The sequence below is a fragment of the Rhinopithecus bieti genome, unplaced genomic scaffold (assembly GCF_001698545.2).
Source record: "Rhinopithecus bieti isolate Rb0 unplaced genomic scaffold, ASM169854v2 scaffold_12049, whole genome shotgun sequence".
NCBI classification, from domain to species: domain Eukaryota; kingdom Metazoa; phylum Chordata; class Mammalia; order Primates; family Cercopithecidae; genus Rhinopithecus; species Rhinopithecus bieti.
The window spans coordinates 2171076-2197741 of record NW_016807278.1 but is presented as its reverse complement, the minus strand read 5'-3'; the positions used below and the strand labels follow the sequence as shown (position 1 = coordinate 2197741).

The 26666-nt window shown below is 42.7% G+C and overlaps 1 protein-coding gene across 5 annotated transcripts in view; it reads right to left on the bottom strand.

The window, feature by feature from the left end:
* The window catches only part of LEMD1 (LEM domain containing 1), a 62353-nt gene that overhangs the window by 7733 nt on the left and 27954 nt on the right, over positions 1 to 26666 (bottom strand). For 2 of the 5 annotated variants that reach the window (XM_017880970.1, XM_017880971.1), the window contains 2 exons: positions 25588 to 25652; positions 6230 to 6268 (listed from right to left, as the gene is read on the bottom strand). The exons of 1 other annotated variant lie outside the window; for it this stretch is intronic. In XM_017880970.1, the coding sequence (XP_017736459.1) occupies positions 6230 to 6268; positions 25588 to 25652 (104 nt within the window). The remainder of the gene's footprint in view (positions 1 to 6229; positions 6269 to 25587; positions 25653 to 26666) is intronic. 2 more of the 5 variants (XM_017880972.1, XM_017880973.1) reach the window with 1 other exon arrangement.

The following is a 26666-nucleotide window of genomic DNA, read 5'->3' as shown; positions in this document are numbered from 1 at the left end:
CTCTTTTATGCTATATTTCTTCAGCCCTAATATATACATTTTGTACTGTAGTGTTTTGTTTGTTTGTTTGTTTTTGGAGACAGAGTCACCCAGGCTGGAGTGCAGTGGCACGATCTTGGCTCACTGTAACCTCTGCCTCCTGGGTTCAAGCAATTGTCCTGCCTCAGCCTTCTGAGTAGCAGAGATTACAGGCACGCTCCACCACACCTGGCTAATTTTTGTGTAATATTTTTAGTAGAGACAGGGGTTTGTCCTGTTGGGTAGGCTGGTCTCGAACTCTTGGACTCAAGCAATCTACCCGCCTCAGCCTCCCAAGGTGCTGGGATTACAGGTGTGAGCCATTGTGCCCAGCCCTTATGTTTTATTTATTCATCTAACAAACATTTGTTGCATGCTGCTGAGTGCCAGGTCTGACGCCGGCTGTGAAGATTTCAGGACTTGCCAAACCGTCCCTGTCCAAAACAGCTCACTACCAAGCATGGCCATTTTGTAAGTGTTCTGCACTGGCTTCCTTCTTCCCTAATCAGACCATCTGTTGGATCTCATGGAGCTGTCTCCTATTTCTCTTTAATCAAGCCACAGCATCTAACATTTGGGGCTACTGGTAACTTGCCATCTACTCCCCTGCTGGAAGCCCAGGACCCTTGAACATAAGAGGCGCCTTCTGACACCTGCCGTGCTGTCAGAGCCTGTAGGCTGCAGTGAGTCAGGAACTGGAGAATTCCCAGGAGTGGGAGAAGGAGCTGGGACGAGCATCAGACAGGGAAAGGACTGACGGAGACCAGGACAGAACAAGAAACACAAGGAAAGTCAAGAGGAGAGTAATGACCTCAATCCCAAGGTAGCCTGGATTGGAGTGTTTGGAGGGTCCGACAGAAGAGGGGCATTTGTGTTCATCACGGAGCTACCAGGAGAAAGGAGAGCCTGGGTCTTAGCAAGGATGTGGTCAGGACACAACCATAAAGTGGACCCCTCCAATGAGTGTGGACTATGACCTACGGCAGGCCCAAGGGTCCCAGCCCAGGGTGGGTTGGGGAGGGCATGACTTGCTGTAGCATCACGCACTGCTAGTCACCCTCTACCCAGTACAGATCACCAATGATGGAACAGCTACAGCCTCCTCCCCTTCCCTTGTACTCCCTGTGCCCCCTTCTTAAACACGTTCTCAACAGTGGTTTAGTGATACCCAAGCAAAACTCTTGCATATGTGGGAAGTTGTGCACCATGCAAGAGAGCCACATGCAAGGAGCACCTTTCCCCATGTAGACACTGTAGATTTACATACCCTTACCACATACCCTTCCAGGAACAGGGAAGCAAAAGCTCTTGAGGAAGAGATACTTTGAAATTTCCCACAAAGGTGCCATGTGGGCTAGTGTTGGCATGTTCATCAAGAGATATTTCAAGCTATTTCCAAGGATATTGGAAAATCATTTATAAGCAGATTTTTTTAAGCTTTTACTTATGGAAAATTTTAAACATATACAAAATAGACAACAGTATAATGAACCTCCACATACCCATCACATGCAACTTCTTTTTAATTCTCTTAAATTTAAAAATACATACATGAAATAAAGCATTTGGGGTAGAAATGCATTGCAAAATCAAATGATAGAATTTTACAGCTCCTAAGCAATCAAATACTCCCCTTGTGCCATAAGGAGATTTAGGCCTTTGATTTCCTTTTCTTTTACAATTTGTTTTCTTTGCTATCAATCATATGTAAAGTTCTCCTGCAGTATGTAGAAGGTGGACATTGTCATTTTCAAAAATGGAGTAATTATGGCCTATCTACCTGACTGTGCAGTTACCAATAATTACTATTATAAAGACCATATAACAGGGAAAACTGTTACCGATTAGTATTAATAAACAGGGTATAATTGTACATGAACAGTGATATCTACTGTGTAAACATATACTAGATATGCATGTAAACAAAAACTAGAGGTAAATTGAAAAAATAAAATCAGTTTTTGCATCAAGTGGTGTGTTTACAGTTGATTTATATTTCATCTTTTAAAAAATTCCATTAATACTGTTATAATATGATTTTCACTATAAACAACATTTACAGTGGAGCTAAAAAATATTGGTGTTTATTAAAGCAGTGGCTCAGTGAGGGTAAATGGCACCCAAGAGACACATAATATCTTTGTTCTGTTCTCCTTAGGCCCAGAGCTAGAATCTGCAAAGATGGCTGTTTTAGCAAAGCATTCGGAGCCCAGAGCTGGGGAATACGTGGCCCCCTCTGCTTTTCCACCCTCTTTGCTATACCCTTGGCATTCAAGTCCAAAAATTCCACCACACTCCCAAGGCCTGAAGCATATTGCTGGCCACAGCTGCAGTTAGTTATAAAAGTAGTAAGTCAGAGATATGCCAATGCAACAAACTGTGACTGTCTCAGTACAACACTAGCTACCACGCATATGGCATTCCCTGCGCACCAGGCACCATTCTAAGCCTTTTATATCAATAAACTAAATTCATTCTCAAAACCACCCTATGAGAAAGGTGCTTTTATTATGCCCATTTTACAGATGAGAGCCCTGAGGCATAGAGCGTTTAAGTAGCTTTCCCACACTGACACAGCTGGTGAGGCAGTGGAGCCCCACAGTCCCTGCCCATAATCACCACATGGTACTGCAGCATGATAGTGGAAGGAATTAGAAATACCATGTTCTGACATCTATTATCTTGGGCATTTCACATACTTCAATTTACTTAATCTTTCTTTCTTTTTTTGTGACAGAGTCTTGCTCTGTTGCCAGGATGGAGTGCAGTGGCGTGATCTCGGCTCACTGCAATCTCCGCCTCCCTGGTTCAAGTGATTCTCCTGCCTCAGCCTCCTGAGTAGCTGGGATTGCAGACGTGAGCCACAACACCCGGATAATTTTTTTTTGGATTTTTAGTAGAGACGGGGTTTCACCAGGATGGCCTTGATCTCCTGACCTTGTGATCCACCTGCCTCGGCCTCCCAAAGTGCTGGGATTACAAGTGTGAGCCACTGCGCCCGGCCAATTCACTTAATCTTTCTAACAACTCTAGGACGTAATTATTACAGTCACCATTTTACAGAAGAGGAAGTAGAGGCTTAGGGAGCTAAATTGTTTGCCCTAGATAACACAATTCATAAAAGGCATAGCTATAATTTAAACCCAGATATTCTGGCTCCAATGCTTTAAAAAAATATTTATATTATTATAGAAGAACTCATCAATGAAAATATGTCAAAACATGTTTTTAAAAACTTTTCATTAATTAATAAATTATCAAAATCATTAATTTCCTATGGAAGTAACATTTTTAGCCAGTAGTTCCATTCTTAATTATTTCAGATGAATTGGCATTTTCATAAAGGTTTTTTTTTCCAGGTGGACTATTTTGTGCTAATTCTGGCCTACTTAGGTATATCATAGTCAATCTGAAATAATATTGCATATGATATTTTATGTCATATTGTGTCACATTATAGTTAACAACAAAACACTGGGCTAACATCCAGAGCCAGAAAGAACAATAATCATTTTGTATTCTCATTAAAATCATCAAAAGGTACTTTTTTGTTTTTTTGAGATGGAGTCTTGCTCTGTCACCTAGGCTGGAGTGCAGTGGCACAATCTCGGCTCACTGCAACCTCCACCCGGGTTCAAGCAATTCTCCTGCCTCAGCCTCCTGAGTAGCTGAGATTACAGGTGCACGCCACCATGCCTGGCTAATTTTTGTATTTTTAGTAGAGATGGGGATTCACTATGTTGACCAGGCTGGTCTTGAACTCCTGACCTTAAGTGATCCACCCGCCTCAGCCTCCCAAAGTGCTGGGATTACAGGCATGAGCCACCGTGCCCAGCCTACATTTGGTTTTTTAAAAATAATCTACCTTGACTAAAGCCATCACTAACCGTCCATAAAGAAATACAAGTTTGTTTGCATTTCCACAAGACATATATTTACCATGTAGGCTTGAAGCTGGCCAAAATTTCACGGGCTGACACCTACAATTAAGGGAAGTCAAGAAAAGGGTGCTGAGAGCCCAGTTTCCTACCCTTTCTTTCTCTTATTCTCCCAATACGCCTTACCGCTGGACTTCGAGAAGTCAGAAGGCAGGGATGTCCCTGAAGCTTGGGGATGGCATTCTCTCCAAACTGAAACATAATACATTCTCCAACTGCTCTAATTCAATAATGCAATTATTTCTTAAAGGCCTATATGTAGAATTGGACACTTTTACAAATGACATAGCAAACCGGAAGTTATGACCTGCTTACAGACAGAAAAAAAGAAAAACCTCCTTTTGATTTATAGATCTTTAAAATTGAGTTAACTCCAAATCCTCTTACTGACTAAAAATTATTAAGTTAGTAAAAGATCTATAATCATAGCAGACTTTTACTTCATTGTTTTGCCTGAATCCTGATTTGATAAAGCCTTTATTTAAAATGTTGTGTTCTTTTAACCCAAGTAATGATTTTGAATTAATTAAAAGGCTTTAAAAACTATCTGTACCACATTAACAAAAGAAAGGTTAAAAACCTTATGATCATCTCCATTCCTGATTTTTAAAAAATCTTCTAGCAACCAGGGGAGGTGGCTCACGCCTGTAATCCCAAAACTTTGGGAGGCTGAGGCGGGTGGATCAAGATCGGGAGTTCGAGACCAGCCTGGCCAACATGGTGAAACTCCACCTCTACTAAAAATACAAAAATTAGCCGGGCATGGTGGTGTGCATCTGTAATCCCAGCTACTTGGGAGGCTGGGGTGGGAGAATCGCTTGAACCCGGGAGGTGGAGGTTGCAGTGAGCCGAGACCACGCCACTATACTCCAGCCTGGGTGACAGAGCTATAATCTGTCTCAAAAAAAAAAAAAAAAAAAAAAAAAAAAAAAAACTTTTAGTAAACCAGGAATAGGAACTTCCTTAACTTGATAAAAGACATCTTCAAAAACCTACACCATAAGTCATACTCAAAGGTAAAATATTAGATGTATTTCCTTTAAAATCAGGACAAAGGAAAGAATGTCTACTGTCGTCATTCTCCTACACTAGTATAATGAAAAATCTTAGCCAGCACAGTAAAACAAAAAGAAAGAGTATACTCGGCGCGGGCACGAGCTGGCTCAAGCCTATTAATCCCAGGCACTTTGCGGACGGCCGAGACGGGCGGATCACAAGGTCAGGAGATCCTGCAGACATCCGCTGGATAAATCACTGTGAACCCGTCTCCTTTACTAAAAAATTACAAAAAAACTAGCCGGGCGAGGGGGCCGGGCGGCCTGTGTCCCAGCTACTGTCCGGGGAGGCTGAGGCAGGAGAATGCGTGAACTACCGAAAGGCCGGAGCTTGCCAGTGCAGCTGAGATTTGCGCCACCGCGACTCCACCAGTTTGGGTGACAGAGCGAGACTCTGTCTCAAAAAAAAAAAAAAAAGAAAAAAAATTAAAGATATTCAAACCAGGCTACAAAATAATCTGCAGAAAAAGTATTATAATTGTAAAAATTTTATTGTTGTAAAATCAATATACAGAAGTCAACTTCATTTCTATACACCAGCAACATTTTAAAATATGCTTTAAAAGAGGTCCTATTCCCAACGAAGCAAAAATTAAAAGCCTATCTACTAATAAAGCTAACAAAAGATTAGCATGTCCTTTACTAAGAAAATTGTACAATCTTACTGAAGGACATTAAAGGAAATTTCAATAAATGTAAAGACATTAAAATACCCATTTAAATACACAGAAACACAAAGATGGAAACAAGCAGAGAATTCCGAAAGGGGGAGCAAAGAAGGCAAGGGTTGAAAACATAGTATTGGGTATTATGTTTACTACCTGGGTGATGGGATCATCAGAAGCCCAACTCTCAGCACCGCACAATATACCTGTGTGACAAACCTGCGCATGTACCCCCTGAATCTAAAATTTTAAAGTAAATAAATAAATAATCCATTAAAAAATACCAATGTCTATATGGAAACTTGATATATGACAAGAGCTAACATTGCAGCTCAGAAGAAAAAAAATGGACCATTGGAAAACGGTATTGGGAACAAATTGGTGTAGATGTACTTCTTCCAATTTATTCTGCTAAGTACAGCCAATCCCCCTGGACATTATACCTAAAACAAGCCTATGAAGACTCTGGAAGATATAGAGAGAAGGTCGATGGGCCAGGGAGCTTGAGACTCAGGGAAGACAAGGTGGTGAGTTCCCGTGGTTTTCTTTTTACCTTATATATCCTGGACTGGAAGCTGGAGGGGCTGACAACCTGGAAACACCAAGGAATGCAGGTGAAGAAAAAGCTCCCAGAAAAGCCAAAAGACAAGGAAAAAGGCAGCCTAGTAAGACAAAAAACTTTTGACATTAACTTCCTTGTGGCAGTCAAACAGCCCACCTCCACCCCCACCAGCCAAGGTGCATAAGCAGCCTGGACTTTCACCCCCATGTGGCAAACCCTCCTGCTCCCCGCCTGGGTGGTGTCAATGGAGGCCACATGGGAGGCCCTCCCAGCAACCCAGTAGTAAGGAGGCATACCCCGCCTCCACATACACCCAAAAGTGTCCCCAGTGGGAGCCTGGACTTTTACAAAACTCCACCTGGCAGTAAAGAGGCAGTGCCCCTCTTTTCCCACCAACGTACAGTCAGAGAAGGTCTGCTAAAACAAGATTTAAAAGCCACCCAGAAGGCCAGGCGTGGTGGTTCATGCCTGTAATTCCAGCACTTTGGGAGGCCAAGGCAGGTGGAGTTTGAGACCAGCCTGGCCAACATGGTGAAACCTCATCTCTACTGAAAAAAAAAAAAAAAAATTAGCCAGGCATGGTGGTGGGCACCTGTAATCCCAGCTACTCAGGAGGCTGAGGCAGGAAGATTGCTTGAACCTGGGAGGTGGAGGTTAAAGTAAGCCAAGATCGCACCACTGCACTCCAGCCTGGGTGACAGAGCGAGACTCCGTCTAAAGAAAACACAAAAAACAAAAACAAAAACCACCCAGAGTCTTGTGAGCGGAGACAATGATAGACACTGACACCAAGATGACACAAATGTTGGAATTATCTCACCAAGATTTTAAAGCAGCCATCATAAAATGTTTCAAAGAACAATATGAACATGTTTGAAATAAATGAAAAAATATAAACTCTTTGCAGGGAAGTAGAATATATAAAGAAGAACCAAGTGCAAATATTTAGAACTGACAGCCTGCACAGCAAAGCGAGATCCCATCTCTAAAAATAAAAGATAAAAAAAATTAGCCAGGCATGATGGTGTGTGCCTGTAGTCCCAGCTACTCGGGAGGCTGAAGCAGGAGGATCGTTTGAGCCCAGGAGTTTGAGGTTACAGTGAACTATGATCGTGCCACTGTACTCCAGCCTGGGTGACAGAGTGAAATTCTGCCTTAAAAATATATATATAACTGAAAAAAATACGACCAAAATATGGGCTCAACAGCAGAATAGAGAAGACAGAGAAAAGAATCAATGAATTTGAAGATAGAACAATATAAATCACCCAAACTGAATGACAGACAGAAAACAGAAAACAATAAACAGTGTCTCGGGGTCTTATGAGACTGTAATGAAAGACCTAACATTTGTGTCATCAGAGTTCCTAAAAGAGAGAAGAATGAGGTGGGGCTAAAATTTTTTTTGAAGAAATAATGACTGAAAATGTCCCAAATTTGGCAAAAGACATAAATCTACAGATCAAGAAGCTGCATGAACCCAAATCAGATAAACCTAAAGAAATCCATGCCAGGACACATCATAATCAAACTTCAGAAAACTTTTATGTAATAAAGGACATTATCAAGAAAGTAGCCAGGCGTGGTGATGCATGCCAATAGTCCCAGCTATTCAGGAGGCTCAGGCAGGTGGACCGCTTGAGCCCAGGAGTTTGAAACTAGCCTGGGCAACATAGTTTTTTGTTTTGTTTTGTTTTGTTTTTTGAGACTGAGTTTAGCTGTGTCCCCAGGCTGGAGTGCAGTGGCGCGATCTCTGCTCACTGCAAGCTCCGCCTCCCGGGTTCACGCCATTCTCCTGCCTCAGCCTCCTGAGTAACTGGGACTACAGGCACTCGCCACCACGAGCATAGTTAAAAAGACAATGTATAGACTGGAAAAAAAACTTGCACATCATATATCTGGAGTCTATTATTTAGAATATATAAAGAATTATTACAATTCAAAAAGAAAAAGAAAACCCAGTCTAAAGATGGGCAAAGGACTTAAACAGACATTTCTTCAAAGAAGATATAGAAGTGGCCAATAAGCACATAAACTTCCTTATAATAAGATAATGACATATCTTGATATAATGATATAATAAGATAATGACATCATTAGTCATTAGGGAAATGCAAATCAAAACTACAATGAGATACCACTTGATACCCAGTAGAATGGCTATTAAAAAAAAAAAAAAAAAAAAAGGCCGGGAACAGTGGCTCACACCTGTAATCCCAGCACTTTGGGAGGCCGAGGTGGGTGGATCACTTCAGGTTAGGAGTTCGAGACCAGCCTGGCCAACATGGTGAAACGCCATCTGCACTAAAAATACAAAAATTAGCTGGGCATGGTGGCAGGCAACTGTAATCCCAGCTGAGGCAGGAGAATCGCTTAAACCCAAGAGGCAGAGGTTGCAGCAAGCCAAGATCGTGCCACTGCACTCCAGCCTGGGTGACAGAGCAAGACTCTGTCTTAAAAAAAAAAAAAGGAAAATAGCAAGTGTTGGCAAGGATGTGTAGTGTAGAAATTGCAACCCTCATACATTGCTAGTGGTAATGTAAAATGGCCCAGTCGCTGCAGAACACAGTTTGGCACTTTCTCCAAAAGTCAGACATAGAATTATTATATGACCCAGCAATTCCACTCCTAGGTACCTAGCCAAAAAATAAATGGAAATCAGGTACTCAAATACTTGAACATGAATGTTCATAGTGGCACTGTTCACAACAGCCAAAAGGTAGAAACAACCCAAATGTCCATCAGTGGATAAATGAATAAACCAATTGTGGTTTTTACATATAATGGAATATAATTCAGCCATAAAAAGGAATGAAGTGCTGATGCAAATACATGGACAACATGGATGAACCTCAAAAACCTTATACTAAGCAAAAGAAGCGAAACACAAAACATCACACATTGAACGATTCCATTTATGTGAAATCTCCAGAAGAAGTAAATCCATTAAAACAGCAGATTGATAGCTGCTGCAGGGGTGGTGTGGGGTGGGGGGGTGGAGTGACTGGGGAGTAACTGCTTAATGGGTATTGGTTTTATTTTAGGGTGACAAAAATGTTTTGGAACTAAAATAGAGGCGGTGGTTTCACAGCAGTTTGAATGTACTAAATGCCACTGGATCGTGAACTATATTATTTGTTTGTTTGTTTGTTTATTTATATTTATTTTATTTATTTATTTATTTTTTAGAACAGAGTTTCCCTCTTGTTGCCCCAAAGCTTGGGAGTGAATTGGTGCAATCTCGGCCTTCACCGCCGGCGCAACCTGCACCTCCTGCGGTTCAAGCGTGATTCTCATGCCCTCAGCCCTCCCGAGTAAGCTGGGATTACGGCATGCCACCACCATGCCCAGGATAATTTTATATTTTTACTAGAGACGGGGTTTCAGCCATGTTGGGCCAAAGCTCGGTCTCGCAAACTCTGACCTCAGATTGATCTGGCCTGCCTTGCCCTCCCCAAAGTGCTGGGATTACAGGCGTGCAGCATTATGGCCCAGCCTTAAATTGTGCCACTTGTAAAAATAGCCTAATTTTATGTTTGTGTATTAAATTTTCAACCTCAATTTTTAAAAATACCGGCAATCTTGATTTTGTCATCTGCTACTGTGATTATAGAAGTGATAATAACGTCTTTATTCTAAGAAAATACATACTGAAATTTTGGCAGAGGCTCAAAAAAACATGATGCTCTGCAGTTGATCTCAGAATAGGTCAAGGGGAAAACAAGATAGATAAAATTGTTAAAACACAGATGGGGAAAAAATCTTAACCATTGGTGAATTTGGGTATGGGTTAGACTTAATCATGGCACCATGTAAGAATTCTTTCATGGTTTGAAATTATTTCAAAGCTTAGGCTGGGCCACGGTGGCCTCAAGCCCATATAATCCCAGCCACTTTTGGGAGGCCGAGGTGGGCAGATAAACTGACGGTCGGGCAGTTCAGTAGAGCCTAGGCCTGGTACCGAACATCGAGAAACCCCGCTCTCTTGTACTAAACAAAAAATACAAAAAATTAGGCTAGCGTGTTGGCTAGCTAGGTTTGGGGGCGCACGCCTGTAATCCCAGCTACTCAGGAGGCTGAGGCAGGAGAATTGCTTGAACCCAGGAGACGGAGGTTGCGGTGAGCTGAGTTCATGCCATTGCAATCCAGCCTGGGCAACAAGAGGGAAATTCTGTCTCAAAAAAAAAAAAAAAAAAAAAAAAAAAAAAAAAAATTACTTAAAAAAAAAAAATAAAAAAAAAAAAAAGAAATTACTTCAAAATAAAACTACAAATATAAGCACATTTAATTTTAAAAGGCACCAAGAAGAGAGTAAAAAGAAAAGTCAAAACTACTAGAAGATACGTGCTACACATATAGCTGACAAAAGATTGGTAACCACAATATATAAGCAGCTCCTATAAATTAACAAGAAAAAGATAAACAACCTAATAAAAAATGGGCAAAAGACATGAATAGGCATTACACAGATGAGAAAACACAAATGACCAATAATTGTGAAAAGATGCTCAAACTTATTAATAATAAAATACATACAAATTACAATAATAAAATACCATCTTACACCCACCACATTGAGAAAAATAAATCTAGCAACGCTAAATTCTGAAGAAGATTTAGAACAATGGAGCATTTTTTTTCTTTTTTAAGACAGGATCTTGCTCTGTCTCCCAGGCTGGAATGCAGTGGCAGGATCAAATCTCATTGTAGCCTTGAACTCCCAGGCTCAAGCCATCCTTCTGCTTTGGTCGCCTGAGAAGCGAGGACTGCTCAGCTAATTTTTTTCTTAAATTTTATTTTTAGAGACAGGGTCTTGCTATGTTGCCCAGGTTGGTCTTGAACTCCTTACTTGAACTTCTCCCACCTTGGACTCTCAAAGTGCTGGGATAATAGGCATTAGCCACCATGCCCAGCTCCTGGAGTTCTTAATATATTGCTGGGGGAAGCAAAAAATGGTGCAACCATGTTGTAGAGCAATTTAATATAATCTCTTAAATTGAACATGGGTAGACCCCTTCCATTCAACAGTCCTACTTGTAGGTACATTCATGCAATCGGAAAAAAATATTCTTACACATATACACACTGGGTCCTGTACCACAAAGTTTGTAACAGCATTGTTTGTGTTACAAAAACCTGAAAACAATCCAAATGTCCAACAAAGAGGGAATGAATAAAAATACTTCTCCAATAATTCTATGTAGCAGTGAAAATAAATGAACAAAAGCTACCAGTAATGACCATGTAAGCTCACAGCATGATGCTGAATGGTAAGGGAAGCTGCAGAAGAAAACTTGCAGTATGATATCGTTTAAATAAAATACAAAATCATGAAAAACTAAACTAAAGTTTGTGGATACTATGAAGAAAAGAGAAAGAAGAATAAGTAGCAAATTCAGGTTAGTGGTTGCCATGAGGGAACAGGAAGATGTCCCAAGAGGGATACACTGGGGGCTTCAACTGATTCAGCAATGATTTATTTTTTAATCTTTGGGGTGGGAATCCAACTTCTCATTACGTAATTCTTTATTCTTTTTCATATGCATAATGTATTTTATTTTAAAAGATTTTCAGACAGTTTTTTCCTCCCCACTTGGGCTAATTCCAGCTACCAATCTGCATATGTCAGCCCATTTCTAACTGTGCTGATTTCTGTGCCACGGTTTTAGTTTGCGATTGGAAGGGTCACCGAGAAGTGCCTCCCATGGGCTCACGCTACGCAGCAATCATCAGAAAGACCAGCCTTTGCTTCCATGGGAAAACAGATGTCCCGAGTCCTGTAATACCACAGAAGGGACACTGAGGGGAGCTATTTCATCACTCAGGTGCCTGGTCGTGTTTCCTCCCCTGTGGCCTTTTGATATAATGGAGAGGGCAACAGAATGGAAATTAGGACACTAGTTTCTATTTCCAATTTTCCTCTAATCCTCTATGTGGTCTTGGGCAAGTCATATTCCCTTTCTGCCTGTTTCCTCATCTGTAAGATAAATCACATAGCCTCCTCCAAGATGCCTTTCAAATACGAAATTCCATGATCCATAATTATCTACAGGCTGGGCACAATGGCTCACACCTGTAATCTCAGTGCTTTGGGAGGCCAAGGCAGGAGGGTCCCTTGAGCCCAGGAGTTCAAGACTAGCCTGGGCAACACAGCAAGATCTCCACAAAAATTTTAAAAATTAGCAGGGTGTGATGGCACACACCTGTAGTCTTAGCTGCTCAGAAGCCTGAGCCCAGGAGGTCGATGCTACAGGGAGCTGTGATCACACCAATGCACTTCAATCTGGGCGACAGAGTGAGACCCTATCTCAAGAAAAAAATTATCTATAATAAATCATTCCTGGACTCAAGAATTGTAATGAATAATGCCTAGTGCTTACGAAGCCTTGACAAGTCTCAAGAGATTAAAAATAACTCAGGGGTGCTCATATGGGAGGTACAACAGGAAACTCCTCTTCCTAAAATGAAGACATAGATCCATACTCACAAAGCAAAGTATAATTTAGCTAAATATGGGTATATTTTTAGATGAAAAAGAAAAGAAAGCTGAGTTTTCTAAACAAATCCATATTTTTTTCTACAGGAGAACACCACTGCTCGTAATTCAGGTTTATGAAAATAAGTAAGTTTACCTTTATTATCATCTTGGAATCATTATAATCAGGGTTTGTTTCCACTATTTCCTCTTGCCGCTCTTGAATTTCAAAAACTGGGTTCTGGCCGGGCGCGGTAGCTCAAGCCTGTAATCCCAGCACCTTGGGAGGCCGAGACGGGCGGATCACGAGGTCAGGAGATCGAGACCATCCTGGCTAACACGGTGAAACCCCGTCTCTACTAAAATACAAAACTAGCCGGGCGAGGTGGCGGGCGCCTGTAGTCCCAGCTACTCAGGAGGCTGAGGCAGGAGAATGGCGTAAACCCGGGAGGCGGAGCTTGCAGTGAGCTGAGATCTGGCCACTGCACTCCAGACCAGGTGACAGAGCGAGACTGCGCCTCAAAAAAAAAAAAAAAAAAAAAAAAACTGGGTTCTATTACACAGAAAAGAAATCAACATTTAATCAATAAGATCAAGATATATTGATCATATCTACCAGGAGGTCAATATTTTTACAGAAAGAATGTTAAATTAAATTCCTTGTAGAGATGGCATTTAGCAGCCCCCTTAGCACACATCAGAGGTAAGAAGAAAGGGCTTATTAAGCAGTTAAGAAACTATGTAATTTTCTCTTCACTTTGACCCAATTTGAATATACAACTACTATTGGGAATAAGGATATTTTTCAATTAATTAAGAAACTATTAGAGAGATGTTTAACATCAGGTCTTCTAAAACCTGTATATACTACTTGAATCACACACTACTTAATGGTAGTTCTTTAATACATATTCCCATGATACACTAAGCCTGCTGGTGTCAGCCTTTAGGGTGGGCCCTGCACAGGCTCATGTAGGCTTACAAGGTATCTCATAAGCAACAATAGAAATTGAGGCACAGAGAGTTAAAATCTCATTAAAGTTTTGGCAGAAACACATTGAAATAAACTTAAAATTTGGAAGTAAAAATGAGACATGCAGTTTTCCTTCCCTTCTTTATCGTCCCCCGGGGTGTCAGTATGCTCTGCACACTGAGAAAGGAGGCAGAAGGGACATGGACGCAGAGGTGTTGGCATGCCTGGAAGCCAAGAAATGGAGTAGCGAGGTTGTGGAGGGTTTCCGCCTGCCTGGTAGTAGAAGAATTAGCACACTGGGAGGGGTGGGGGGACCAGCATGGACACATTAGTGTGCCCTGGGGCAAGGAAGAGGGACAGTGAGGGGAAGGAAGAGGCCCCTCTTGTAGTAGGGGCTGCAAGGAGATACTGGTATGTTCCATGGTCAAGGAGGCAGTTAAGGGTGATAAAGAGAAGGAAGTGGTTATTGTGATTGGGTGATTAGTTACACTGAGAAAATTAGAAAATTGAGGCTGAGTGTGGTGACTCACACCTGTAATCCCAGCACTTTGGGAGGCCGAGGCAGGTGGATCACCTGAGGTCAGGAGTTCAAGACCAGTCTGGCCAACATGGTGAAACCCCATCTCTACTAAAAATACAAAAATTAGACGAGTGTGGTGGTGCGTGCCTGTAGTTCCAGCTACTCAGGAGACTGAGGCAGGAGAATTTCTTGAATCCAGGAGGCGGAGATTGCAGTGAGCTGAGATTGCACCACTGCACTCCAGCCTGGGCAACAGAGCGAGACTCCATCTAAAAAAAAAAAATTAGAAAACTGAGTGAAAATGTAAATACAGTGAGGCTAATGGAATCTATAATCAGAGGATAATGGAATTACTGTCAGAGAAGTGATTTTATAAAAGTGAATGATTAGAAAGAACATTGGATTGTTAGATTGCAATTGGAGATAAATAGAAACTCATAGTTTTTTATTTTATGTATACCTACATAAAAATAGAGACATATGTATGTGTGTGTACACAGATGCATACATTTATTTTCTAGCTCTGTCCACTGAAAACGGCCTAGAAGCAATGATACCCAGTGGAAAGGTGCTCACTGAAGGCCTAGATCTCGGCTTCCAAACACCATCTTGTGAAAGGAATCAAGGCTCCTGGGGCAGGAAAAGTACAAGATGAGTCTGAAGCATCTTTTCGTGCCAGAAACCAAGGAAGTGCTCAAATAATGATGAGGACATGTCAAAAGGACCCAGTATCTATCTTGAAGGGGCTCCTACTAGCCAAAGCTGGGAAATTTTGAGTATGAAAATAGTGATGTCAATGGATACAACCCATTGGAAGAAAAGAAATCAATGAATTCATACTTACAGGAGTGAGTGAGTGACTGAGTGAATGAGTGAGTTATTGAATGAATAGGGAGAAAGGAAAATGCTTCTTACAGTAGAATGCCAACTAACAAATGTAGAAGGACTGATAGAAATAGAAAATCTCAATAGGCCATCACCACAGTGGAAGCTGATTCAGGCAGAGGGTTCTACAGATGCTAAGGCTAACGAGTGAGGGGCCATGAGGAACAATATGTTGGTGTCATTTCAAAATATCTCCCCACAGAATGCTGTTCAATTACAAAGGCAAAAATAATGTTTGAGGGTTTTTATTTTGTTTCATTTTGACACAGGGTCGCTTTGTCAACCCAGACTGGAGTGCAGGGGCGCAATCTCGGTTCACTGCAGGCTCAATCTCCCAGGCTCAAGCCATCCTCCTACCTCAGTCTCCCAGGTAGCTGGGACTACAGGCACGTGCCACCATGCCCAGCTAATTTTTGTGTTTTTTTGTAGAGAAGAGATTTCACTATGTTGTCCACTATTGAATTCCTGAGCTCAAGCAATCCACCTGCCTTGGCCTCCCAAAGTGTTGGGATTATAGGCATGAGCTACTGTGCCTGGCCAAGAAACCTGACAAACATCAACTTTTCCAGGTAATTAAGGTTAACATTATTAGCAGTGGGACACAGTGACACTGTTTGTCCCGTGGCGATGTAATGAAAAGAGCACAGCGCTATTTCTAAAGAATTCCGGCCAAGAACGCATGGCTTCTAATACTAGTCAAAAGGAAAAATCAGACAAATCCAATTTGAGGTTCACCCTTGTGATGTTGTGATACAATAAGAAACATACACCTGGTCTTCTGTCCCCTCTCCTGGCACAGAGCTCCTGAAACCCTTGTAATTTCCTCAGTGATAGGTGTGATAGAAGCATCTTTTATTATACTATTTTTGTCTCAGTCCCAGGTTCCTGACATAAGAACTTCTAAGGACCCTTGGAATCTCTGGAGCTACAAGAGTTATGTTTTTTATATGCTAATGAGTTGACTGGTGCCCAAAGACCCTTAAATAGCTTCAGAATGGGGTCTGGTGGTCAGAAAGGCCAACCATGTGATTAGAAGATTTGAACTTGGGGCTGGGCACGGTAGCTTAGACCTATAATCCCAGCACTTTGGGAGGCCGAGGTAGGTGGATCATGAGGTCAGGAGTTCAAGACCAGCCTGGCCAACATGATGAAACCCTGTTTCTACTAAAAATACAAAAATTAGCTGGGTGTGGTGGCACGTGCCTGTAATCCCAGCTACTTGGGAGGCTGACGCAGGAGAACTGGTTGAACCTGGGATGGGGAGGTTGCAGTGAGCTAAGATCGCACCATTGTACTCCAGCCTGGGTGACAGAGCAAGACTCCTTCTCAAAAAAAAAAAAAAGATTTGAACTTGGAGCCCCACCCCCTGACCTCCAGGTAGAGGAGGGGAGCTGAAGGTTGAGTTAATCACCAATAGCCAATGATTTAGTCAATCATACCTAAGTAACAGGACCTCCATAAAACTCCTAAAAGACAGAGTTTAGAGAATTTCTTTTTTTTTTCTTTTTTTTTTTAATTATACTTTAAGTTCTAGGGTACATGTGCATAAGGTGCAGGTTTGTTACATATGTATACTTGTGCCATGTTGGTGTGCTGCACCCATCAACTCGTCAGCACCCATCAATTCATCATTTATATCATGTATAACTCCCAATGGAATCCCTCCCCCCTCCCGCCTCCCCATGATAGGCCCCAGTGTGTGATGTTCCCCTTCCCGAGTCCAAGTGATCTCATTGTTCAGTTCCCACCTATGAGTGAGAACATGCGGTGTTTGGTTTTCTGTTCTTGTGATAGTTTGCTAAGAATGATGGTTTCCAGCTGCATCCATGTCCCTACAAAGGATGCAAACTCATCCTTTTTTATGGCTGCATAGTATTCCATGGTGTATATGTGCCCAGTTGCGTGAACGCATTAAGGTACTTAGAGGGCAGCGCGCCCAGAGAAAGCATGGAAGCTCTGCGTCTCTTGACCTAGACCTTGCCCCCTGCATCTCTCCCATTGGCTGTTTCTGAGCTGTATCCTTTAAAATACACTAGTAAGGAAAGAGCACTCCTGAGTTCCGTAAGCTGTTCTAGCAAATTAGCAAATCCAAGGTGTTGTGGGAACCCTTGATTTTTTGTGAGTCAATTAGAAGTATGGGAGACCCAGGACTTGAGATTGGCATTTTAAATGGGGGCCATCTTGTGAGACTGAGCCCTTTAACCTGTGGGATCTAACGCTAACTCCAGGTCTATAGTGTCAGAATTCTACTGAATTGTTGGACACCTGGCTGGTGTCTGGAGAGTTGGAGAACTGGTTGTCATGAGAAAAAAAAACCCACACATTTGCATCAGAAGTGTTCTGTGGGTAGAGATAGTTCCTAGTAACCCTACAGAATGAAAGGACTGTACTCTTGAAAACTGTCAAGGGCAGGAATGACAGGGAAAGATTGAGGCATCATGGCTCCAGATTGAAGGAGAAGGAATAGACGACAACTAAAGGGAGCATGTGTTCCTGGAGTGGTTGTGGATGAGAAAGCAAAAAGACACCACTGGGACAGTTGGTGAAACTTGCATGGGGTCTCAGTACTGGCTGGAAGCATTGAATCAGCGTGGATTTCCTTATCTGGAGGGTCATATGGTGGTTATGTAGTAGAGTGTCCTGTAGTAGAGTGTCCTTTGGTGGGCAGAATACTTACTGGTGAGCCCAGGGACTTCATGTCTGCAATTTGCTCTCAAATCATGCAGAAAGAGAAAATGGTAGGGTACACACACACACACACACACACTCCTCAAATGTGATACAAGGTACCAACTGAGGAACCTGAGCGGAAGGAATGTGGGTGCTCTTTGTACTATTCCTGCAACTTTCTGTAAGTTTGAAAATATTTCAAGAGGTGTGGAGAAAGATTTAATAACTTTTCTTTTCTTTCTTTTCTTTTCTTTTGGAGACAGGATCTCACTCTGTCACCCAAGCTGGAGTGCATTGGTGCCATCACTGCTCACTGCAGCCTCAAGCTGGGCTCAAGCCATCCTTTCACCTCAGGTGAAAGGACCGAGTAGCTAGGACCACAGGGGCACACCACTATGCCCGGCTAATTTTTTTGTAATAATTGTAGGGATGGGGTTTTGCCATGTTGCCCAGGCTAGTCTCGAACTCCTGGGCTCAAGTGAGCCTCCCTCCTTGGCCTCCCGAAGTGCTGAGATTAAAGGAGCAAGCCATCAAGCTCAGCTAAATTTAAGTGTAAGATTAAGAAAGAGGAGTCTCAAATACTGGGAGGGCACAATGACTTAAACAAACAGACAACAACAACAAAAACCAAGGCCTCTGTCACCCAGGCAGGAGTGAAAGTGGCGTGATCTGAGATCCTGGGCTCAGGTGATCCTCCTACCTCAGCCTCCCAAGTAGCTGGGACCACAGGTGTGTGCCACCATGCCGGGCCAATTTTTTGTATGTTTAGTAGACACAGAGTTTCACCATGTTGCCCAGGGTGGTCTCCAACTCCCGGACTGAAGCAATTCACCCATCTCAGCCTCTCAAAGTGCTGGGATTACAGGCGTAAGCCACCAAGCCTGGGCAGCATATGATTGTTTTTTAAAGTTCAGTCTGCCTCATTCAATACGCAGGGCTTACAGAAAGTAATCTTTAATTATATCTGTATATTTACTTCTATAAATATATCTTATCTGTAGGCACTCGATAAATCACATTCTGTGGCACTTAGAAGCTCAATACTGAAGATTCGTTTTCCAGTGTTATTTTTCACTAAGTATGTTGTTTTGTACTACAGGTAATTAAATAACATGCTTTTTATGTAACAATAATGTTAATGATAATAGCTCTTATTCGTACTTGCCTCTTATTACATATACATATACTACTCTGCTTTGCATATTTTATATCACATATACATATACTACTCTGTTTTGCATATTTCAATCTTCACAATACTGTGAGGTTGAGACTGTTCTTAAGCTTATTTATAGATGAGGAAACTAAGACATAGAGAGGTTGAGTGTCTTGTCTAAGTTAGTAGCAGAGCTGAAATTTGAACCCAGGCAGTCTGGCTCTACAGCCTTTTAATTTTTTTTTTTTTTTTTTTAAGAGAAGGCCTCACTCTGTTGTCCAGACTGGAGTACAGTGGCATGAACTTGGATCACTGCAGCCTCAACCTCCTAAGCTCAAGCAATCCTCCTGCCTCAGCCTCCTGAGTAGCTTGGCTTGCATGCCACTATGACCAGTTAATTAATTAAATAAATTTATTTATTTATTTATTTTTGAGACAGAGTTTCACTTTCGTTGCCCAGGCTGGAGTGTAATGGCACAATCTCGGCTCACTGCAACCTCTGCCTCCCAGGTTCAAGTGATTCTCCTGCCTCAGCCTCCAGAGTAGCTGGGATTACAGGCATGCACCACCACGCCCAGCTAATTTTTTGTGTTTTTAGTAGAGATAGGGTTTCTCCATGTTGGCCATGGTTGGTCTCGAACTCCTGACTTCAGGTGATCTGCCTGCTTCGGCCTCCCAAGGTGCTGGGATTACAGGCGTAAGGCAATGCACCTGGCCCCCAGTTCATTTATTTTTATTTTTCTTGTAGAGATGGGTTCTTGTCATGTTGCCCAAACTGGTCTTGCACTCCTGGGCTCAAGTGATCCTCCTGCCTTAGCCTCCCAAAGCGCTGAGATTACAAGCATGAGCCACTGCACCCAGCACAGTCCATATTTTTGTTACACATATTCTTTGTTATTTTTGATACACATATTCTTTGCGTCTAGAGCTCATTTTCAAGTTTCTTCATGATAAGATATATGCCTTTTCCCCACTTATATTCTTCCTCAAGAAAATCTAGCACAATATCCTGTATTCAATAGTAGTTGACTCACAGGCTGAGACCCAGGGGTGGAAACTCTGTTGCAACCATTCCCTGAATGGTCATCTATTCACAATGATCTAAGCATCATCTCTCAAGAGACTACATCAAGGTACGCCTAAGAGACAAAGTATATGGTACATAATAGGAAGCCAGAAAGAGAGAGATCATCAACATCAGTAGAGGAAAGCTCCTTTCAGTTCAGCCAATAGGGACTGAGTAACTCCCTCGCCCCACCCTGCCCCAAATGCCTGGCATGGAATTCAATGCAGAGGAGTCAAAGCGTGGGTTTTCATCTTCAACGTTTTACAGCCTGCAGCAAATGCTCCTGGGCAGAGGGTGGGGTGGAGGCTGAATGAAAAAGTAGTGGGGCATGGCGCCCCGTGCCTGTAGTCCCAGCTACTTGTGAGGCTGAGGCCAGAGGTTAACTTGAGCTCAGGAAGTCAAGGCTGCACTGAGTTATGATACCGCTGTACTCCAGCCTGGGCAACTGAATGAGACTCTGTGAGAAAGGAAAGAAAGATGAACGAACGAACGAACGAAAGAAAGAGAGAGAGAGAGAGAGAGAGAAAGAGAAAGAGAGAAAGAAAGGAAAGAAAGGAGGGAAGGAGGGAAGGAAGGAAGAAAGGAAGGAAGGAAGGAAAAGAAAAGAGAAAGGAAGGAAAAGAAAGGAAGAAAGAGAGAGAAAGAAAGAAGAAAAGAAGGAGGGAGGGAGAGAGGAAGGAAGGGAAAGAAGGAAAGAAGGAAGGCAGGAAGGGAGGGAGGGAAAGAAAAGAAAGAAGGAAAATGAAGAAAGAAAGAGAAGAAAGGAGGAGGGAGGCAGGGAGGGAAAGAAAGGAAAGAAGGAAAAGAAAGAAGAAAGAGAAGGAAGGAAAGAAAGAAAAGGAAAGAAAGACAAAGAAGGGAAGGAGGGAGGGAAAGAAAGGAAGGAAGGAAGGAAAAAGAAAAGAGAGGAAAGAAAGAAAGAAAGAAAGAAAGAAAGAAAGAAAGAAAGAAAGAAAGAAAGAAAGAAAGAAAAGAAAGAAAGAAAGAAAGAAAAGAAGGGAGGGAAGGAAGGGAGGAAGGAAGGGAGGAAGGAAGGAAGGAAGGGAGGAAGGAAGGGAGGAAGGAAAAGAAAGATTGATTCTTGGGCTCAGACCTGCAGAATGTGCAGGATGGGTGGGAAGATGAGAAGAGAGCATGCGGGCTGGGAGAACAGAGTAAACTGAGATTCCGGCAGGGATGAGCATGGGAGAGGGTAAAGAAACACCCAGGTGGCACAGGAGGGCTCAGGAGTACCCACCTCCCAGGGCCAGCTGCCCTCTGGTTATTGGATGCAGCAGCCCTCTGAAGATGGGGCAGAGATATAAACACTTCCACCCTTGGAATGGCTCCCAAACCCAGGACCGTATGTCCCCATTTGTCCCCATTTGCCCCCATTTGCCCAAGGTAGTCCCAGTTTACTCCTGATGTTCCAGCATCCCTTCAGGTTAGTGTCCCTTTTCAAAAGCATACTGGTCGAGATGATAAATTATATGGCCACCTTACTCAAAGCCTACCTTATGTAGCCTGACATTGTAGATTACTCTGCCTCCCTACCAACCAACTCCAAATCCCATTTTCCCCTCTTTGGTAGAAGGGAACTTAGAGACTGAGTTACACATACCGACTTAATGTCCCACTCCGTTATTGGTAGCATAAGCTGCGTCTAGTGTCTTTCTGATGAAAAAATCCCCAATTAAAAAAAATTTTGACCTGGCTTAATGAGTGGCTTTAACGACCAAATCCAATGGGCTGCATGTGTGACATGTTAAAGCAGACACATACAGTGTTAAACAGAGTCCAGAAATTGCATATTCCAAATCTCTAAGTGGCTTGTATTCCACTAGAAACCAACTAAAAATGAGAGGAAAATGTGGTATTTCAAAGAAATGCAAATACTACCTAGCTAGGCACTCAGAATACTGTCAGGTACAAACAAATGCTCTTAAGTAATTAAAGTCTACAGTGTTAGACAAGTGCCTCAATAAACACACCTTCTACCACCTTTTACATGGAAATGCGAATGCTTATTTACATTTACTTTCAGATTTAAGGATGAACAGATGTCTTGAGGCCCCTCTGAGAATGAAAATGGCTTATATAAATCCTTCAAACCAAAACATTTTAGGCCATCACAAACTTCCTATTTAATTCTATTGCCAATTCAAAATATCGATGTGGTTTTATTTCAGGTTTATGTAAAGCGGAGACTGAAGGCCACTGGTCCTACCTGATGCATTTTCAATACTCAGGTTGCTTTTACTGCTGTAGCAACTTTGCAGGAACTATATTAAAGGGTTTTCTGCAGAACCGAGGTTTACCGAATGGAAAGGATTCCTTTAATGAGGTATTTGGAAGTTAAAAAATACTTTCAGAAAATTTGGTATGATATCAGAATTGCTTCATCAAATTTGAATTATGTTTAAATGGGAAGCTGAAGCTATAGCATATGTGGCAATGTTTACTTGAAGGTTTCTTTTCATTTATTTAAACTTAGCAACTAGTTTAAATACTAGACCATATTTGTAGACTAACCTTTTTGCCATTGGAGCTGTTTGGTAGATTTGGTGAGGTGAGCTTTGAGTTCCTACTATGTGCAAGACCCTGTGATAGCTACTAAATGAGGATAAAATACCATTTTATTTTTTAATTTTTATTTGTATTACTTTTTTGAGACAGGGTCTCGCTCTGTCACTCAGGCTAGAGTGCAGTGGCGTCATCACGGCTTACTGCAGCCTCGACATCCCAAGCCTCAAGAGATTTTCCTACCTCAGCCTCCCGAGTAGCTGGGACCACAGGTGCGCATCAACATGTCCAGTTAATTTTTACAATGTTTGTAGAGACGAGGTCTCACCATCTTTCCCAGGCTGGTCTCAGACTCTGGGGCTCAAGCCAGCCTCTTATCTCAGCCTCCTGAATAGCTGGGATCACATGTGTGTGTCACCATGCCCAGCTAAATTTTTTTTTCTTTTTTTTGTAGATATGAGGTGTTACTATGTTGCCCAGGATAAAATGCCTTTTTTTTTTTTTTTTTTTTTGAGAGTCTCCTCTCACTCTGTCACCCAGGCTGAAATGCAGTGGCACAATCTCCGCTCGCTGCAACCTCTGCTTCCCGAGTTCAAGTGATTCTTGTGCCTTAGCCTCCTGAGTAGCTGGGACTACAGGCATATACCAGCATGCCCAGATAATTTTTTGTATTTTTAGTAGAGACAGAGTTTCGCCATGTTGGCCAGACTGGTCTCAAACTCCTGGCCTCAAGTGATCCACCCACCTTAATGCCATTTTAAAAGGACTCACAGAAGTGGCCATTGAGATAGTCCTTAAAAGATCACAGGGTTTTAACAGGAAGAAAAACGCGGTAGGGGGTGAGAAGAGTGAAAAGAATTTCAGGCATAAAGAACAGTTGAAGTAATGGTTCATGGGAAGACAGTTTGAGAGGTGCAGAAACAAGGTGAGCATTTGTTGGGTTGGATGACGAGCGAGATTAGGTTACAGGAGATACTGGAGTTGATTCATGGTGTATAGCAAGTTTGCATCTTGTTTTGAAAGTCTCTGGGCAAGTCAGTGACATGATTAAATCTCTGCTTGTAGATCCAAACTGGAATTGGGAAAAGTTAGAGGCAAACACAGGAGGATTTTGCAATTGTTCAAATAAAGTAATAATACGGAGGCTGGGCGAGGTGGTTCATGCCTGTAATTTCAGTGCTTTGAGAGGCCAAGGCAAGAGGATCACTAGAGGCCAGGAGTTCGAGACCAGCCTGGGCGACAGTGTGAGATCCTACACAGTGTGAGTCTCTACACAAAAAAAGAAAAAAAAGTTATTTTGAGATGGGGTCTCATGCTGTTGCCCAGGCTGGAGTGCAGTGGTGTGATCATGCATGGCTCACTGCAGCCTCAACCTCCCAGGCTCAAGCAGTCCTCCCACCTCAGCCCCCCAAGTAGCTGGCACCACAGGCATGCACCACCACACCCAGCCAGTTTTTTTTTTTTTTTTTTTTTTGTAGAGACATGGTCTCCCTAGGTTGCCCGGGCTGAGTCTTGAACTCTTGAGCTCAGGCAATCCTCCCACCTTGGCCTCCTAAAGTGCTGGGATTACAGGGGTAAGCCACCGTGCCCGGCCAGAATTGTTTTTCAGTTACCCAGGTGTGGTGGAGTGTACCTGTAGTCCTAGCTACTTGGGAGGCTGAGGGAGGAGTATTGCTTGAGCCCAGGAGTTCGAGATTACAGTGAGCTATCATGGTGCCACTGCACTCCAGCCTGGGTGACAGAATGAGACCCTGTCTCTAAAGTAAATAAATAAATAATGTGGTTGCAAGCTAGGATAGCAGTAGGGGGAAGAGAGAGAAGAGATGGATTTTTTTAAATCATTCAAATCCCTAAGACTTGGCAGCTCTTTGTATGTGAAGAGCTGCAGGGAGGGGGTGGTCCAATAACTCCAAGGCTTTGAGCCTGGACAGTGGGGAGATGCTGGAACCATCAGGATAAACCCAAACCATAGATGCAGGTTCAGGGTAGCCTGAAATGTGCTTGGTCAGTCCTGGACATCCTGAGCCTGAGGTACAGGGGGATAACCATGGGGAGAAGCGTGAACACGTCTGTGTAACCCACAAAATGTTCATGATGTTAGGTAACCATTTGTCAAATGAACACAGGAAGAAGTGAGGAAGGAAGGGAAAGAGAAGGAAAAGGGAGGCGCTTCCCAGTAGGCGGTTGGATATGCAGACCTGTGCCTCAGGAGAGAAGCATGTGTGGGGGCCCAAAGAGGGGTGAGTGAATGACACAGAGCAGAGGCTGAAGGAGAAGGTCTCAGGCACAGGCACATCAGGGGCCAAGAGGAAGACAAAAAGTCAGAACAGAAACAGAGATACAGAACCAAGAACCAAGGAGTGGCAGAATTCTGAAATCTAAGAAGGCAGCCATCTCCAAATAAAAAGGGTCAGAGGTCAAAACACAGAAAAAGTCACTAGAGTTGGCACCTTGGAGTTCATTACTGAGCACGAATGATGGACTGTGTTTGATGCTCAGAGCTTTACCTGCCTTTCACTTCACATCCACCCTGTGAGGTAGGCACTGCTGTTAAACTGTGCTAGGAGGCTTAGATCTGTTCACTGACTTCCCCAAAGTCACGCTTCCAGGAAGTGGAGGGCAGAAATCCTCAGCCAATTAGGCCTCACCCCAAAACCTGTAGCCCTCACACACTTGGCTGTGTGCTTCAATACGGTGCTGGGGGTAGAAGCCAGATCTCAGGGGCTAGAAAAGCGAACGGGATGGAAACTCACATTTAATCTGTGTTTGCTCTGGGCCCAGAACCGAGCTCAGTGCTATATGTGAACGTAGACAACAGATAGTGAAGATGGGGAGCGGGGGGGTGACAGCTGGGGGAAGCAGAATGGTGGCTTTTTCAAGAAGGGGCAGGAGGGACCCTGTCGTTCTGGGTCCTCTGCTAGATCATGGAAATCATTTCATCATACAGAAACCTGCATTAAAATGATCCTCTTTAAACTAGGATTTTACCACTATAACAGAATGTAGTAACTTGCTATCCCCTTTCTTAAAACAGATGAACAGAGCTACTTCCTGTTTTTGATATATGGGTATTAAGTATTCAAGCATTAGAATGGTACATACTTTTTTGAGTTTCTTGCTTTTTTCTGTTGAGAGTATGATATTTCCTTGCAAAATGATATTAAGCTCTGCATCATGGGAAACAAAAGGAAAATAGGCCATGAGAACATTTGAGCTAGCAAACAGAATAAACGTCAATCGTCAGGGTGAATTCTCTCAATCAGAGGACATTTTTGCAAGGGGATGAAAATTCACGTGGTCCTTTTGATGGAAAAGAACATTTCTTCTGAGCTGCAGCAGCCTTCGTGAAACAGACTTCGGCCTTCCTCTGGGAATAAGGCCTGTCATATTTGCATGCCTCCGAGAGAAATACACAAGCTGGCTGCTCATCTGGGTGGCTGTTTGCAGTCTAGTCATTGTCCCTTTGAACCAGTTGTAAGCCCCATGCATTCCTGAATGCCAAGATAGGAAGCGAGGATTTTCTCCTTCTGGATCCAAAAAGGCACCCAGGGAAGGCAAGGCCAGACCTGTGCTAAAAGACTTTAAAATCGGGGGAACTGCTAGGGACAGAAAAGGATGTTGTTAATTAGCCTGCAAAGAAGCATTTAGATAAACCTGAAAGAATGGTGGAGTTACACATCCATTTTAAATGAGCTCTCCAAGTAAAAAATATTTGAAAAGTTTGGGCTGGGCGCGGTGGCTCATGCCTGTAATCCTAGCACTTTGGGAGGCCAAGGCGGGCGGATCACGAGGTCATGAGATCGAGACCATCCTGGCTAACACGGTGAAACCCCGTCTATACTAAAAACACAAAAAATTAGCCGGGCTTGGTGGGCGCCTCTAGTCCCAGGTACTCAGGAGGCTGAGGCAGGAGAATGGCGTGAACCCTGGAGGCCGAGCTTGCAGTGAGCCAAGATCATGCCACTGCACTCCAGCCTGGGAGACAGACTCTGTCTCAAAAATTTAAAAAACGAAAAAGCAAGGCCCAATAAAATGCTATCTGCAAGAAAGTCACTTTAAACATAAAGATAAATAGGATAAAGTAAAATAATGAAAAAAGATACAACATGGTAAAAAACTAATCAAAATAAAGCTGGAGTGATGATGTTAACAACAAAGTAGATTTCAGAGCAAAGACTATT